This window comes from Amphibalanus amphitrite, unplaced genomic scaffold (genome assembly GCF_019059575.1).
Source record: "Amphibalanus amphitrite isolate SeventyFive unplaced genomic scaffold, NRLGWU_Aamphi_draft 000082F_arrow, whole genome shotgun sequence".
In the NCBI taxonomy this organism is placed as follows: Eukaryota; Metazoa; Arthropoda; class Thecostraca; order Balanomorpha; family Balanidae; genus Amphibalanus; species Amphibalanus amphitrite.
Window position 1 is genome coordinate 167,149 of NW_024881578.1, and position 14,190 is coordinate 181,338.

Below are 14,190 nucleotides of genomic sequence, written 5' to 3' on the forward strand. Positions count from 1 at the left end.
CGAAACTGTCCGTATCGGGCGGCGGCGGCGGCAGCAGCGGCGCCGACCAGTCGGGCAGGCGGAGTGGCGCCGGCGGCCGCGGAGACGGCGGCGCGTCGGTCTGTAACGGGGGACAGCGCTGTTAGGTACGCTGAAAGTAGGAGGGAGGATAGCCGACAGAAGAAACTCAAAACTGATCTGATTGAATGACAAAGACACTGAAAATGCATTCAATTATATTTATGACAATGCCCCACTCGATCAACATTAAGATGAAGCACCATCATCTGCAGATGAGCATTTGGAACGGAGTCGCGCTGAACCGGCCTGCTCAGAGCCGTTAGCTCAGAGCCTTCTCTCCTCCCCGTCCCTTCTACCCAGCAGCTCAGAGCCCCTCTCCGTCCCCCGTCTGACCTGTGTGAACGCCGCCTGCAGTTCCATCTGTCCGGGCTCCTCCCGCTGGCTGACCCGGCGCACCTCCACACTCGCCGAGTCCCCGGTACCGCCCAGCGCGCCCGGCCGGCCCGCGTGCTCCAGGTACTCCTTCAGAGCGGTCTGCATCACAGAGAACGCCCTCCGGCGCCAGTCGGCCGGCGGGGGAGGGGCGGGCCGCGCCGCGGCGCCGGGCTGCTCCCCGGCCGGGGCGGCGGCGCGGACCGAGTCTCCGCCACTGGCGCCGTCTGCCGTGCTGCCGGGCTGGTTTGGCGGCGGACCCGCAGTACTGGAGAGGACAGCCGGAGCGGTAGCGGAGGAGACGGCACTGACAGCGGCGGCGGCAGTGGGACCGCAGACACCCGGTCCGGCCGGTACAGGTACCGTGCCGGGAGTCAGCTGAAGGCGGCCGTCCGCCACGGGCCGCGGAGGGACCGGGGACGACTCCGCGCTGCCGTCACCTGGAACAGGGCAGACGTCAGAGGGAGGGTTATCGTAGGCGGCAGGTGATTTGCTGAAAAATCGAACAAATGACGGGTTAAGATGCAGCAGAGATTCAACATAACAACCGGGGCTAATTTGATCAGTAACTAAAAGCGCATTGCAAAATGTTGCTCATCCACAATAAAGCCTGATAAAAAATGAATAAGATTGCGAAAATGCAGAACTGAAATGCAGAGCACACACCAATCGATTGAGTGCAAAACAACCCAGAGTATCCCGATTATTTAGCATCCCTGCGGCCATGCCCTGGCTGCAGTCCCCGCTCTAAGACCGATCCCGGGGACGGCGCGCGGCTGCCGCACTCACCGAGCTGCCTGGTGAGCTCGTCTCTCATCTGGCTGACCTCCAGCTCGACCCGCTCCCTGATGTGCCGCTCGGCCGACTCGGGTCTCAGTCGGCGCCATAAGAGTCGGTCCAGCTCTGTGTCTGTCGGCGACTCGCCCCGCTCCCCGCTGCGGCTCCGGCTCGGGGTCGACTGTCCCCGCTCCGGGTCCCTCTCGGCGTCTCTTTCCATGTCTCTCTGCACGTCTCTCTCGGCGTCTCTCTCAGCGTCTCTCTCGGTGTCTCTCTCACTGTCTCCCAGCCTCGCTACGCCGCCGTTGAGCGCCGTCAGACTCTGGCTCTGCTCCTGTCTGACCAGCGGCCCCAGCTCGTCAGCCAATCTCTGCAGCAGCGCTCGCCGGCCCCGCGAGCCGCCGAATCGGAACGCCTCGTGGCCGGCGAACTGACCCAGCTCGGCGGCCGCGTCCGACACCAGGCTAGGGGTGCTCTGACTGCCCGCGCCGGGCCCCGCGGCGGGCGGCGGGGCGGCAGCGGGGGGCGAGTGCGGCTGCCGGCGGCCGGCCTGGCCCACCGAGCGGCGCGCCGCCGGCCGGGACCGCCGCCCGGTCAGCGAGATGTCCAGCGCCACGCCGGCAGAGGCGCGCCGCAGCACGGTGGTCTGCTGGTCGGGCTCGTCCTCCTCGTCATCCTCCAGCTCCAGAGGCTGGCGGACAAAAAGAACGGTACTTCATCTGGCGGACAAAGGAGAGCTGGCGCCGCGGCTATGACTGCGATAGCTCAGCTCGTAACGAACAGCTTCAAACGGAACGGTTGACCAATCATGAGTACGAACAACACGGGTAAAGCTAAGCATCATTTTCCCAATGAACTTAAACGGGAATTAGAAGGAATCCCCACACCCCTCGTCCGCTCCCAGTTCTCGTGTTTTGGTCGCCTTACCTGCCACTCTCGGTCGGTCCGTCCGCCCTGCGGGCCGCGTTTGCGCGCCCCCTTGATCTGCTGCTGGCAGACGGCGCTCAGCTTCTCCAGCTGCTGGCGGCGCGCCTGGCGCTGCTGGTTCCGCTCCTCCTCCTGCTGCTCGCGGCTGCGGCGCAGCGCCGCACGACGCTCCGCCATGAAGCGGCGCACCTGGGCGCGGTCGTAGCTGCGCGTGCGCGGCCGGCGCTCCTCGCGGGGCGGCTCCGTCTGCGCCAGCCGCCGGCGCAGCGCCGCCAGCGGCTTGGGGCCTGCCTTCCGGGCCGGTTTGGGCGCCCCGTCCGCCGCCCCCGGTGCCGGCGCGGCGGCGGCGCCCGGCCTGCCGGCGGCCGAGCGGGCGCGCGCGGTGTCCGCTCTGCCCGGACTGCGACTGGCCGAGTGTCTAACCCCGGACCGGGCGCGGCCCGGGCCCGCCTTGGTCGGGCTGCGGGAGGCGGCGCGGCCGGCCGGCGGGCCGCTCCCCTCCGGCCGCGCGCCCCGCCAGGTCAGAGAGCCGCGGCCGTTCGACAGCGCGGTGGGCTTACCGCGCTGGTCAGACGCCGACCCGCTCTTGGGCTTGGTCTGCTTGGCTTTCTTACGCGCACCGGTGGTATTGGGTTTCGGCGCCTTGCCAGCGCCCTCCTTATCACCTCCCTTATCCGTCTTTGGCGGCTTTCCCTCCCGAGCTTCCTTGCCCGCAACTTCTGCTGTAGGAGCCTTACTCTCAGCCTCTGCTCTATTCACCTTAGTTTCCGAGCCGTTCGCTGCCGCCGCAGAGGGCTCGGTCTGTACCGGTGATTTCCCCGACCCGCCCTGTACCGCTGCCTGCGGTGCCCGCGGCGAGGGCGTCCTCTCCTCGGCGTCAATCCCGGGGAAGATCCGGGACCAGGTGTCTCGGGGGTACTGGGTGGGCGGCTCCATCACTACTACCCTCCGCCGGTGGTCGGTAGGAGGGGTCGGGCCAGCCGGCGGAGTACCCCGCGCCGCGGCCGGCCACACCAGAACCGGGGCAGACGCGGCCGCGCCCAGACCGTTCTCCTGCCTTCTCTGAGTTCTGTCCCGGTCTGTGGGCGTCACAGGGGTCCTCTCCCGGCCTGCCTGCCTCACAGTGGTCCTCTCCCGGTCTGTGGGCCTCACAGTGGTCCTCTCCCGGTCTGTGGGTCTCACAGGGGTCCTCTCCCGGTCTGCGGGCCTCACAGTGGTCCTCTCCCGGTCTGCCTGCCTCACAGGGGTTCTCTCCCGGTCCGTCTGCCTCACACCCCGCCCTGCCGGGCTCTCCTCTCCACCGCGCGCCCCGCCCGCCGCCCTGCTCCCACTGTCCCCCGCCGGTGTCCGGTCCACGCCGGCCGCCGGCTCAGACAGCCAGCTGCCGTAGGTCCTCTGTTCAGGAGAGTGGAGCACGCGGCGGCCGGTCGACGCCAGCGGCGGCCCGTGCGTCAGCGGGGAGCGGGGACGGTACGCCGACGGCGTGCCCACTGTGTTGAAAAAGTCTGAAACGACACATAAACCAAACGGTGAGATTTCACGACAGAAACGGAACTCGATGAGAGGAAGTTTATCTAATGCCAAACACAACGCACCTACACCAAATTGTTTTTTTCTAGTCTAGGAAGGCAGATGATGAAATATTCAGGTTGAATGTTTGAAGGAATTTTCAGCTTTGAACAAATATTGTGTGGTTGATAGCTGATGCTTACCTCGTCTTTTCGGGGCCACCTTCCTGACTCGTTTGCCGGCGATAACGATTCGTTTCTCATTCCGCGGTTTACGAGACTCCTCCGCACGTCTGCTCGCTGCTGGCCGTTTCGGCGTGACGGGCGCGGTGGCGCCACCTACAGCGACCGTGCGCGACTGGCGCGCCACCTTCCGTCGCGGCGGCGAGTCGGCCGGCAGGAGCACGGGCGCCGAGCGGCGGAGGTGGGCGGCGGACCGCGCTGAGCTGAGGGTGCCGGCCAGCGGCGGCCGGTGCGAGTCGAGCCGCACCGGGCCCGCCTCATACTCTGCCGGGAGAGAGTCCGGTCATACACTGCTGAGGCTTCCCTACGGGGGGGGGGGGGGGGTCTAATCATACACTTAGAACTCGATAGACTCGAGAGGGAGCCAAACCAAACATGAACCATGGCTCGGAACCTTAACATATGTTATATCGTGGCGCCCTGGCATCGAAAAAGAAAACAAATAAATGATAGATATTCACGGCATGCCGCAGCAATGCATAGAACGACCTTGAGCGATAATTTTACAGGTGAACGATAAGACGGGACCCCGCAGCCTGGACGTTCAAAACAGACATCGCATATCGGATATAGCCGCGTTTCATAAATCAGCAATACCCAACGTCCCCTACCCAGCTCAGAGTATTTGTCTATTTGGAGTGATCCACGCCGCTGTCATTCTGCCACTCGGAGCACCTCTGGCCCGCCACACGCCCAAACATTACGACATCCTCTCCGAGACACAGTAGTCGGCGCTCCTGGGTGTAGCACCAATTCCTCAAACTCGGCTGGAATTCCCGGTATCGCTACAGACTTGAGACGCGCCAAGGCCGCCATCCGACGCGGCCGGGATGAAGTATTCAGCACCATCACAAACACACACGGTCGCGCTTGGGTGACCCTCTGTGCTCGCCGCCGTCAGACAGACGATAAAGTCGGGCCGGGATGCCGGTCGGGCGCACCGGGTGACTGATGTACAGCGGACAGTTCGGGGACGGCCGGGACGATATGTGGAGCGGCGCTGTGAGACCCGGTGGCTGACAAATCAGGCACCGGACGGTGAACGATGGACCCGCGCGGTGTGAACCGGCTCGGTGGGGGATCGGCCCAGGTCCGTCACCTAATTTCATGACTGCATTTGTCAGTCATCTGTCGCGTTTATCTGGCAGCTGTCATCTGCTGTTTCTAGATACACCGCTGATGAGGCTGCTATCTTTTCTTGCACCTGCAAATCCAAATCCATACCGCTGCATCGCCCCCCCCCCCCTCACCTGAACCGTTACAAATTACTCTGCTCTGGCGATACAGCACCAGATATAGGTAAATTAGTACTGATTTCCAGCCGCCGCACATTACCTTGCCGCCCCCTCCGCCGCCGCCGGCCCGTCTCGCCAGTGAGACGTATACGGCGCCGCCGTGACGGTCGGCGCGGTGACAGTGGGCCTGCCGATAGCGTCTGTCCGTCCGTCAGTGATCACCCACCGCCGTCCGATACCGGAAGGCGGCTCCACAGCGGCACATTGCAGCACCGGGGCACCGGTAGCCGGGTGCCGAAACATCACCAACCCGTGCCGTGTGCTGCTCCGCAGGACTGGGGGTGGCGGGCGGCCCAGCCGCGGGGGCGTGCATTTCTGAGCAGCAGACTCGCGGTGAATGGCGTGTACCCGTCAGCGGCTTCCGCGAGAGCTCGGCGGCGATTCGCCGCGCCCGGCCAGTTTGCAGAAACGAGCGTGAATTTGGAGAGGACGCCGGCGGAGCGAGATGGCGATCGCTGTCACCCCCGGTGTGAATCCTAATGGCCAGCGCCCGGCCGCGCCATCGCTATGCGGAAACGCGCCCCTCCAACCAGGATATTCCGCCCAGAGTTTCAACACAGAATGCCGCTAGACAGACGTGATGACAGCTCGAATCGGGAAGTGAGGCGGTACATCACAACCAACGGGCAGAAAAGGGAAAGGGAACACCTAGTGCTCAGGAAGGACGTAAAACGGTTATTGAAAGCTGTAAATAACTCACTATTGATTAGTTAGAAGCCCTTGAGCTAAGGAAAGCTGTCGGATGCGAAATCTGAGAGCCATCACTTGCAATCACCACCAGCTTTTATGTCACCAGCACAGCACGAGTGAGCCACTCAACGCCAAACGTTGCAGACATACCCATACATCTCCACATTCTTGGAAGTCAAAGCACACCTCGCACGAGCGAAATCATCCGGTGACACTAAATCTGATGTCACCGCATACTGCAAGTCACCCTGGGTGAAGTGGTAAGAAAACTCCGGACGCTGGAGAGATTCGAACTCACCTCTCCGATGTGACGGAAACATTATCGCTGGATAACATCATAGGTCACCCCGAAATGGACGGGGAAGGGGCTAATTGTGGACAAACACTAATTACCCTTTACTTCCGAGGTTACGGTGTTTGTGACGGCTTTCAGAAATGCTGCAACTATCTCTTAAACATGGCGTCCATTAATCCCCTAATAGCACACCCAGCCTGCTATGATCCATGCGGTAAAAACTCCCCCGGAGTGTCGGGGAGCCACAATTAGGCGGCGGGATTACCTTGGTGTCTGATGAGCATTCCTCCGGTGTGTCGACCCGGTCCAGCCAGCTGACCCGGCCCGGTCAGCTCCGCCGACGAGCCCATACCTGGGGGCACAGGGGGGAACAGGGTAAGACACCGGAGCATTAGTAACACCTATACAGAGACTCGGCCAGCTCGGGCCGACGAGCCCATACCTGGGGACACGGGAGGGACCTGGGTAACACGGCAGAGCATAAAAAGTGGCCAGAGTCTCGATGGGTATTAAGACTGCGGTACGGCATAAGCAGCTAACACCATATCCGGGAGACTGCAATAAAGCACAGGCCAGAAACACAGCAAGCAGGGAGACTGCGATACGGCATGCGCAGGTAGCACCACACGCAAGAGACTTCGAACAGTAAGCCTGACAGCTCGGTATGTAACAGAAGTCGGTATGAGGAGACTGCAGTACGGCATAAACAGGTAACACCACACCTCGGAGACTTCAGTATCGCACAAGTCGGAACACAGTATAAGGAGAACAAGGGAGGTAAAAAGACTGCAATGCGACGATGAAAACTCTGGAATGGCGGCGGGGGGGGGATGCCGCTCTGATAACCTGAAGCTTGTTACTGGAATTGTCTATTTTAGGTAGCAACACCAGTATCCGAAAGAACTTCCAGTTTCCACTCTAGCATAAAATGCACAAGCATATTTAACTGATTTCACGACGCTCGGCTCGCGAACTCCACACCAACGATTAAGTTGGGTTCACGGATATATGATTAAACAATAGCCGTAACAACGATTTCGTGCTCAAAAAGTGAAATCCACTCTACTGCTTCCCTGCGCCGGTAGCAATATGTCAACATCTCCCGAATATGCGACACTCGCCGGTAAAATAACAGCAGACACATCCACTCCGTGATGCAATTTCGGGCCGCACATCAATATCCTGCGCTTGCAGGATGTCCCGCCGTATTTGGCCGGCGAGATCGAGTGAGATCATCGATCAGACGCTCGATTTGATCGAGTCAGCTACCAAGATACACCTCGCATCTCTCAACGGGGACTTTTTTTACCGGAGCCCTTTCGCCGTCTCAATCGCAGACTACTAAATCTCAGCTCCAAAAGCAAACGTTGAGCTACTTCTCTGACTACCCCGCATCACACACGGAGTACGGAGCACTTCCGCAGCCTCCCCCCCTTCCCGTTCCAAAGGAGCCCCCTGCCACCCGGTCGCGCTCACAATCGCTCGTCTTTGACTGGTCACCGGTGGTCGTGTGACGTCAGCACAGTTTTACGGTCATTTCGAATGCGAAACATGACTCGTCCATCGGCGCTGGGTCTGTCCGCTCACTCCAGGACCAGCCGCCGCCGGCCGATCTCACCAAAAGTCAACTGGACTTCCGTCAGATTGTGTCATCGGTCGGTAGTCGAGTGTTCGGGCCGGGCCGCCGACACTGGGCCCAGGAGGCGAGGCTGGTGCGAATGGTAGCGGTGCATTAGACGGCCTAGGCATAGATTTTGATCTTTTTTTTTTTTACTCGGAACACACTCCTTCGAATCCACGACCTTTCGGCTTTTACAAGCTAAAAGAGAAAATGTGAAAATCCCCGTGGGGTTTCAGCTGGTCACGTAATCCAATGCCAACACACAATGCCGACTCAGTAACATGGGAAGGTCCAAGGTCTCAAAGGCATCATTCCGAGCATTATCAACACCAGTTTTTCAGCATTATGACACTGGAAGACATGTCAATGTCAACATAAAAAATTGGAAGATAAAATTGTGACAAATCAAGGATGGTGTTAATCAAGAAGTGGGTCTAGAAAAAAGAGATGGATGGTCCTGTGGCTTGCAGAAAGCACCGTCACTCGGTCACTCACCAGGTCATCAGGTCACCAAGGTCACCCCCCCACCAGGTCACTCACCAGGTCACCGGGTCACTCACCGGAGGCGGAGTGCGCTGCCGGCTGCGGCGGGTCCGTCGAGCCCAGGTGGGCTTTCTGCTTGTGGACGATACTCTGCAGGTGGCTGAGACATTCTGAAACACAACGGACACCGAGAGACGGTCAGACGTGGACGGTCAGACGATAGACGTGTCTCAGGGGTCCGCGGCGCCCCCCCCCCCCTCTTGCAGAGGCGAGGGCGGCAGTCGGGGCAGCGGAGAATATATAAATATACCTACTGATAGCATATGGTCGCATCCGATTAATCGTTATGACAGCGGGACCGATCATGGACGGTCGCATTTATATGCCGCGAACGATCGGTGACGTTCGTGAAACCATATAGAGGATAAGAGGTCATTCTGAGCACTTGTAGGTGTATGACAAACATGACACGCTTTGCTATCGAGGGTTTCCGCATTGGTCACCGTTGGTCTATCCTTCTGTGAAACACAGCCTACCAGCGCAGAGTGCTGACTGAATGGGCTAAACACCATTCATAAAACCGTAACATCCGACGGACCCCTCACATATCGGGCACCGGCCATGTCAATTGCCCCCTTCGGGCCTCTGACGCTTGTTCGTGACACGAGCTAACAGCTTGTCAATGGCCAGGGCGGTCGGTTAGAAGCCGCTATCGAGTGCTTTACAAGGTGAATTGTATTGTATGGTAAACGCGACATAAACTCTCTATGTTACATTGAGAACCTATCTTGCTTCAAAGAACAACTAATCGAGAGCTCCTGGAGACGATTATTTCAACATCATATCATGCATGCAATTCTTAGCAATAACAACGATCTAACAAGCCAGTTGGAAAAGACCATGACTCGATGTTGGCGATTTGGCCTGTATATGTGTATTAATGGCAATCTGAGTAAGAGCATATATATGAGCAGCCATCACCATATCAGGTGTAACAAATCGTGCCTAACTCCCACCAAACACAGAAATGATAGGAACCGGAGGCAGCGGCGGCCTCACCACAAGCCATGACGGCATACAGCTTTACTAATGACTGGCGGCGATTGAGAGATACTGACAGCGCCTGACAGGGGCTGATGGTGACTGACAGAGTCGTCGTGACACCGGACCTGACGTCGCGGTCAAGCTGCTCCAGATACGCAACAGCGGTGAGCCAATGCGGTGCCAATCGCCGGGCGCCACTGCCGGCGGCGGGGGCGCGGGCGGGGGCGGGGGCGGGGGCGGCACAGAGGTGGTTTGTTTCCCAGTGTCAGGTGACGTTATGTTACCAACAGTATTCCAAAGTGTTTATGTATTTCGACGTGCCTCCCGCGGCAATACTCACGGCCCCAGAAACATATCCCGTTCAGCCCAGATGAGAAATCGCGCCGAGTCAAATACCCCTAGAAACGACGCACTGCCCTAATCGGCTGGCGGGGAAACAGGCGTCCAATGTCACATCGTTTCCGGCTGAAAATGAAAGTGACCTAACGCCGTCAAACAAACAGAAGAAAATGGAGCAGTTCACACGGGGCATTTACGGTAAATAAGGCCCGCGTCATGTGGCTCCATTTCCGGTCACCACTTACCTAACAGCGCAGTTCATTTCCCGCACATTACTCAACCAATTTCGATTAATTCGCGCCGCCCGGGGGCCCGGTTAGGCGGAACTTTCATCACGTCACCGGTTCGGCGCGAGGTTTGTCGGTCCGATCGTCCGAACGGTGACGCCCGGTTCACACGTCGTGGAGCGCCGGCGGCAGGGCCCGGGGCACCACGGCCAGGGTCGGGGGGCCCGAGAGGGTGGAGGATACCTTCGGCAGCCCTTGCTGGACCTGTGGCTTCAGCACCAGCTCTGTTTCAGCCCTCGGTCCGTATCACTCGTGGATAATTGAGCACTGATCAGTGATACCCTGGCTCCAGCGATACCCGATACGACGCGGTGCTGGTCTTACAACAGAAGGCTGCTTCGTGTTTCTTCCGAGTGTTTCAACCCTCAGGAACGGCGCGACCGACACAACCCCTTACCCGATCAGACGCAAAAACCACACCTCGACCCCAGTAGGCCGGGCACAGGTGCCACCACGGACAGACACGTGCGCAGACACGGGCGGACACGTGCACACACGTGGGTGCGCCGCGGACCGACCAGAGTCCGGGGGCCGCGCCGGACACGTCACACAGGCGTGGGGGCACGGGAAGGCCACGCGCGCGGCTCGGGAGGACAGGCACTCGTCCCAGACGCGGCGCACAGTGGCCCTTTTTCAGAATTAGCACGCATTAATTCCCACATTACCTGAAAGTGGTGCAAGACATCACCACGTGATCAAGGACGTATTCCCTGCCAATGCAAAGACAAGAAAAGAAACGAACTGCCCAAGGAGATTCGGCCCAAGATTTGGCGTACGTTCGCACGGCTCGCCCGCCGGCCCAGGCCGCTCCGAACGCAAGTGTGGCGAGCCCGCCAGCCGACCGCGCTGCACTGACCGCCAGGACGCCTCAGGGCGTCACGTGACCGCATCTGCAGCTGTTGCCAGCCACCGTTAATCGGCCCCGGCCGGGCAGCAACTAAGGTCAGCGCGACGCGAACAATACAAACACATAGGCGCTTTTGACGTTAGATCTTAAGCCGACCACGGGACTTGTGCGGCTTGGACATCAAACGCGACAAGAAATCGGTCAGTTTTTCTTGAGCACAGCGTTATCCCTATATGACATTTCAATAAGCACATCTTATGGCAAAAGTCAAGCCACATTTAGGCGCCCACCAGGTGACACCAGCTTCGAGCCAGGTCAATGAGCTTAGTCGTATCGAATAGGAGCCACAGCCGCTCGCGGACTGAACTGGCTCACGTTATTCACCGTAGAAGCAAAATGGCGCAAAATGGCGCGATGCCCTTTGGTGGACATGGTCAGAAGAGATCGGCGATTCGAACGATGTATAATACGATATGTCCCAGAGTGTGTTACTTAACATAAAGCTTCATATGTATGCCGCCATCTCCAGTTAATAATTGTCCTGTTATTGTGTCCACAATATTCGGCAAAAGTGGTCTATTTAAGTTTATACAATGAAAATTGTGGTTTCTAGGGCTTCTACGTAAACTCAGCCTCACAGCCATGCCACTAATTTTTAATATTTTCTCACCGAAAGCCTTACAAATTGATGTTCATCTCACCCTACTTTTTAGGGTCCGCCGGTGGTGTCCGCGCGCCTCTCGACAAACTTCGATTTTGCGGTCAGTTTTACCAAAGATAATTATTTTTTAGGAGGTAAAAATGGCACCATCGGATAGTTTGGAATGTTTTGCACACGATTAGACTGCTTGTTACTCAAAAGAAGAAAAAAAAATATTTTGAATTTATGCGTGCTAATTCTGAAAAAGGGCCACTGTGCGGCGGTCAGCCGTGACAGGTCGGACGGGACGCGACTGGGCGTGCTCGGGACGCCAGTGGATCCCACTGTCCGTGGATCACTCGGTGACGCCGCGAGACCTTGGCCGGGTTCGGGCAGACTGCGCGGAGCCGCTCCTACCGCTGGCGCGCGCCGCTAATTGCCTCAATTGCGGCGCATTTCGCCGTACGGCGGTGAGCAGCGACGCAGCACAGTAGAGACGCGGCGCGGAGACCACGAAGGTCGGGTGCCACTGAGTGCTACCGGGCGCCACCGGAGGGCACAATGCCAGGGGCGCCGGCACCCGCGGATCGGCAAACGCAGCCAATTCGGCGTCCTTCGCCGGCCGGGTGGGAGTTTCGCGCTGCGCTGCGTCGCGATGCGTGGCGTTGCGCTGCGCCGGGCGGGTGATTGAAGCGGGTCCTGCTGTGCGCACCGGAGTGGGTTACCACAGACCTGCCGGCCGCGGTGACACAAATAATGCAACCGGAGAGTGGCCCAGCGAAGCCCCGCCGGCCGGGCCATGGGACAGCTCGGCTCCCGGGAAACGGACCGCGGCACTGGCCGGGTGATGTTGCTTCAGAGCTCATAGGACCCGACCGGCACTCCTGTCGGTCAGGGCTCAGGGCACCTCATGGGTCCCACAGGCCCTTCAGTCAGTCACAGACCAGCCTGATTGGTTGGTATAAGCATCCCATACCTGTCCACTGTCTTCAAACGATTAAATTACAGCAATTAGTAGAAAATTTGTAATCAGAGAAAAAAATAACAAAACTCGACCAAAATATCAAAGCAAAATATCAAATGATATTGTCCCCTTACTTCGCAACATGCATAACCGACAGCTGTAGGTATCTAAGTACCATAACTTAGCTTTATCAAAATCAACATTCATCAGGGGCGTTCCACGACAAATCGACAAGTGCCCTGCACCCTCATATTTTATTTTTTGCTTAAAATTGGTCTAATGGTTTGTGATGGGCGGGGAAGCCAGCTGTGGCAAGGATTTTTTTCTTCGAACAACGGTTTCCGAGATATAGCCTCGGGCAATTCCTGGATGTCGCGCTGCAGCCCTATGTTTGGCGGCCTATAACTAAAACACTATTGGTTTTCTGCGATAAAAACTTTACATGGTTCAACTCACAATCAACCAACAAACATTTTGGCTATCTCGGATTTTCAATTTTGAAAATTTTGATCACGTGACCTTTTGACCTATTTTTACAAGAGTGACCTTGATATTTTCCCCACTGAAAGTTGCAATTTTGTCTGATGACGATTAAAGCCTTACCAATTGTCATTCATATGCGAAAATAAAAAAAGTGGATATCGCCCTGCGTTGACCTCAGGTCAGGTCATTTTTATGACCTGTCCATTATTACGAGCGGGAGCGACAGCGATATCTCGAGAATAAAGCAAGATAGCGACAAGCGGTAAACGGTGCAGGGTACAAATGGATAAGGTCTATAATTTTTACTGAGGTCATTTTCAGGTCAGGTCAAAGATGACGTCACAGGAGCAAAAAGGAAGTCAAAATTGCGGCGCTACATATATATGAAGTTTTTCTCGAATAACTTTCAAGGTATCCCAGCTAGGAACAAACTAATAGCACCATCGTGATCCTCTCATCGATCCGCATCGAAACATATGTATGTTGACCTCGAAAGGTCGAAAGGTCAAAAGTTGACCTTAGGTCACGTGACCTAAGGTCAACTTTTGATCTTTCGACCTTTCGAGGTCAACATACATATGTTTCGATGCGAATCGACGAGAGGATCACGATGGTGCTATTAGTTTGTTCCTAGCTGGGATACCTTCAAAGTTATTCGAGAAAAACTTCATATATGTAGTGCCGCAATTTTGACTTCCTTTTTGCTCCTGAGACGTCATCTTTGACCTGACCTGAAAATGACCTCAATAAAAATTATAGACCTTATCCGTGTGTACCCTGCACCGTCTACCGCTTGTCGCTATCTTGCTTTATTCTCGAGATCTCGCTGTCGCTCCCGCTCGTCACGTGACCTAAGGTCAACTTTTGACCTTTCGACCTTTCGAGGTCAACATACACATATTTCGATGCGGATCGACGAGAGGATCACGATGGTGCTATTAGTTTGTTCCTAGCTGGGATACCTTGAAAGGTATTCTAGAAAAACTTCATATATATGTAGTGCCGCAATTTTGACTTCCTTTTTGCTCCTGTGACGTCATCTTTGACCTGACCTGAAAATGACCTCAGTAAAAATTATAGACCTTATCCATTTGTACCCTGCACCGTTTACCGCTTGTCGCTATCTTGCTTTATTCTCGAGATCTCGCTGTCGCTCCCGCTCGTAATAATGGCCAGGTCATAAAAATCACTTGACCTGAGCTCAACGCAGGGCGATATCAACTTTTTTATTTTCGCATATGAATGACAATTGATAAGGCTTTAATCGTCATCAGACAAAATTACAACTTTCAGTGGGGAAAATATCAAGGTCACT

The 14,190-nt window shown here is 56.9% G+C and overlaps 2 protein-coding genes across 2 annotated transcripts in view; both read right to left on the reverse strand.

Annotated features, from left to right (window-relative positions):
* Positions 1–121: 121 nt before the first annotated feature.
* On the reverse strand, positions 122–1,700 carry LOC122379681. Its single transcript, XM_043362077.1, has 4 exons — positions 1,222–1,700; positions 637–872; positions 394–534; positions 122–130 (listed from the first exon to the last, which is right to left on the reverse strand). Exons 1-4 carry the CDS (start codon positions 1,427–1,429, stop codon positions 122–124), a joined length of 594 nt encoding a protein of 197 aa, XP_043218012.1. The 5' UTR covers positions 1,430–1,700.
* Positions 1,701–1,880: 180 nt separating this feature from the next.
* The window catches only part of LOC122379682 (neurofilament heavy polypeptide-like), a 110,139-nt gene continuing 97,829 nt past the window's right edge, over positions 1,881–14,190 (reverse strand). The window contains exons 4-9 of the mRNA XM_043362078.1: positions 8,349–8,441; positions 6,433–6,519; positions 3,849–4,151; positions 2,560–3,641; positions 2,301–2,427; positions 1,881–1,900 (exon numbers count right to left, since the gene is read on the reverse strand). Coding sequence (XP_043218013.1) covers positions 1,881–1,900; positions 2,301–2,427; positions 2,560–3,641; positions 3,849–4,151; positions 6,433–6,519; positions 8,349–8,441 — 1,712 coding nt within the window. The remainder of the gene's footprint in view (positions 1,901–2,300; positions 2,428–2,559; positions 3,642–3,848; positions 4,152–6,432; positions 6,520–8,348; positions 8,442–14,190) is intronic.

What these genes read in the sequence shown, in the direction of transcription:
- LOC122379681 (XM_043362077.1), bottom strand. Translation starts at nt 1,429, where the DNA reads ATGGAAAGAGACGCCGAGAGGGACCCGGAGCGGGGACAGTCGACCCCG. An exon ending in CGAGCTCACCAGGCAGCTCG is followed by an intron (nt 873 to 1,221) that starts GTGAGTGCGGCA and finishes GCCCTGTTCCAG; the next exon opens with GTGACGGCAGCGCGGAGTCG. An exon ending in GCGCCAGTGGCGGAGACTCG is followed by an intron (nt 535 to 636) that starts GTCCGCGCCGCC and finishes TCTGTGATGCAG; the next exon opens with ACCGCTCTGAAGGAGTACCT.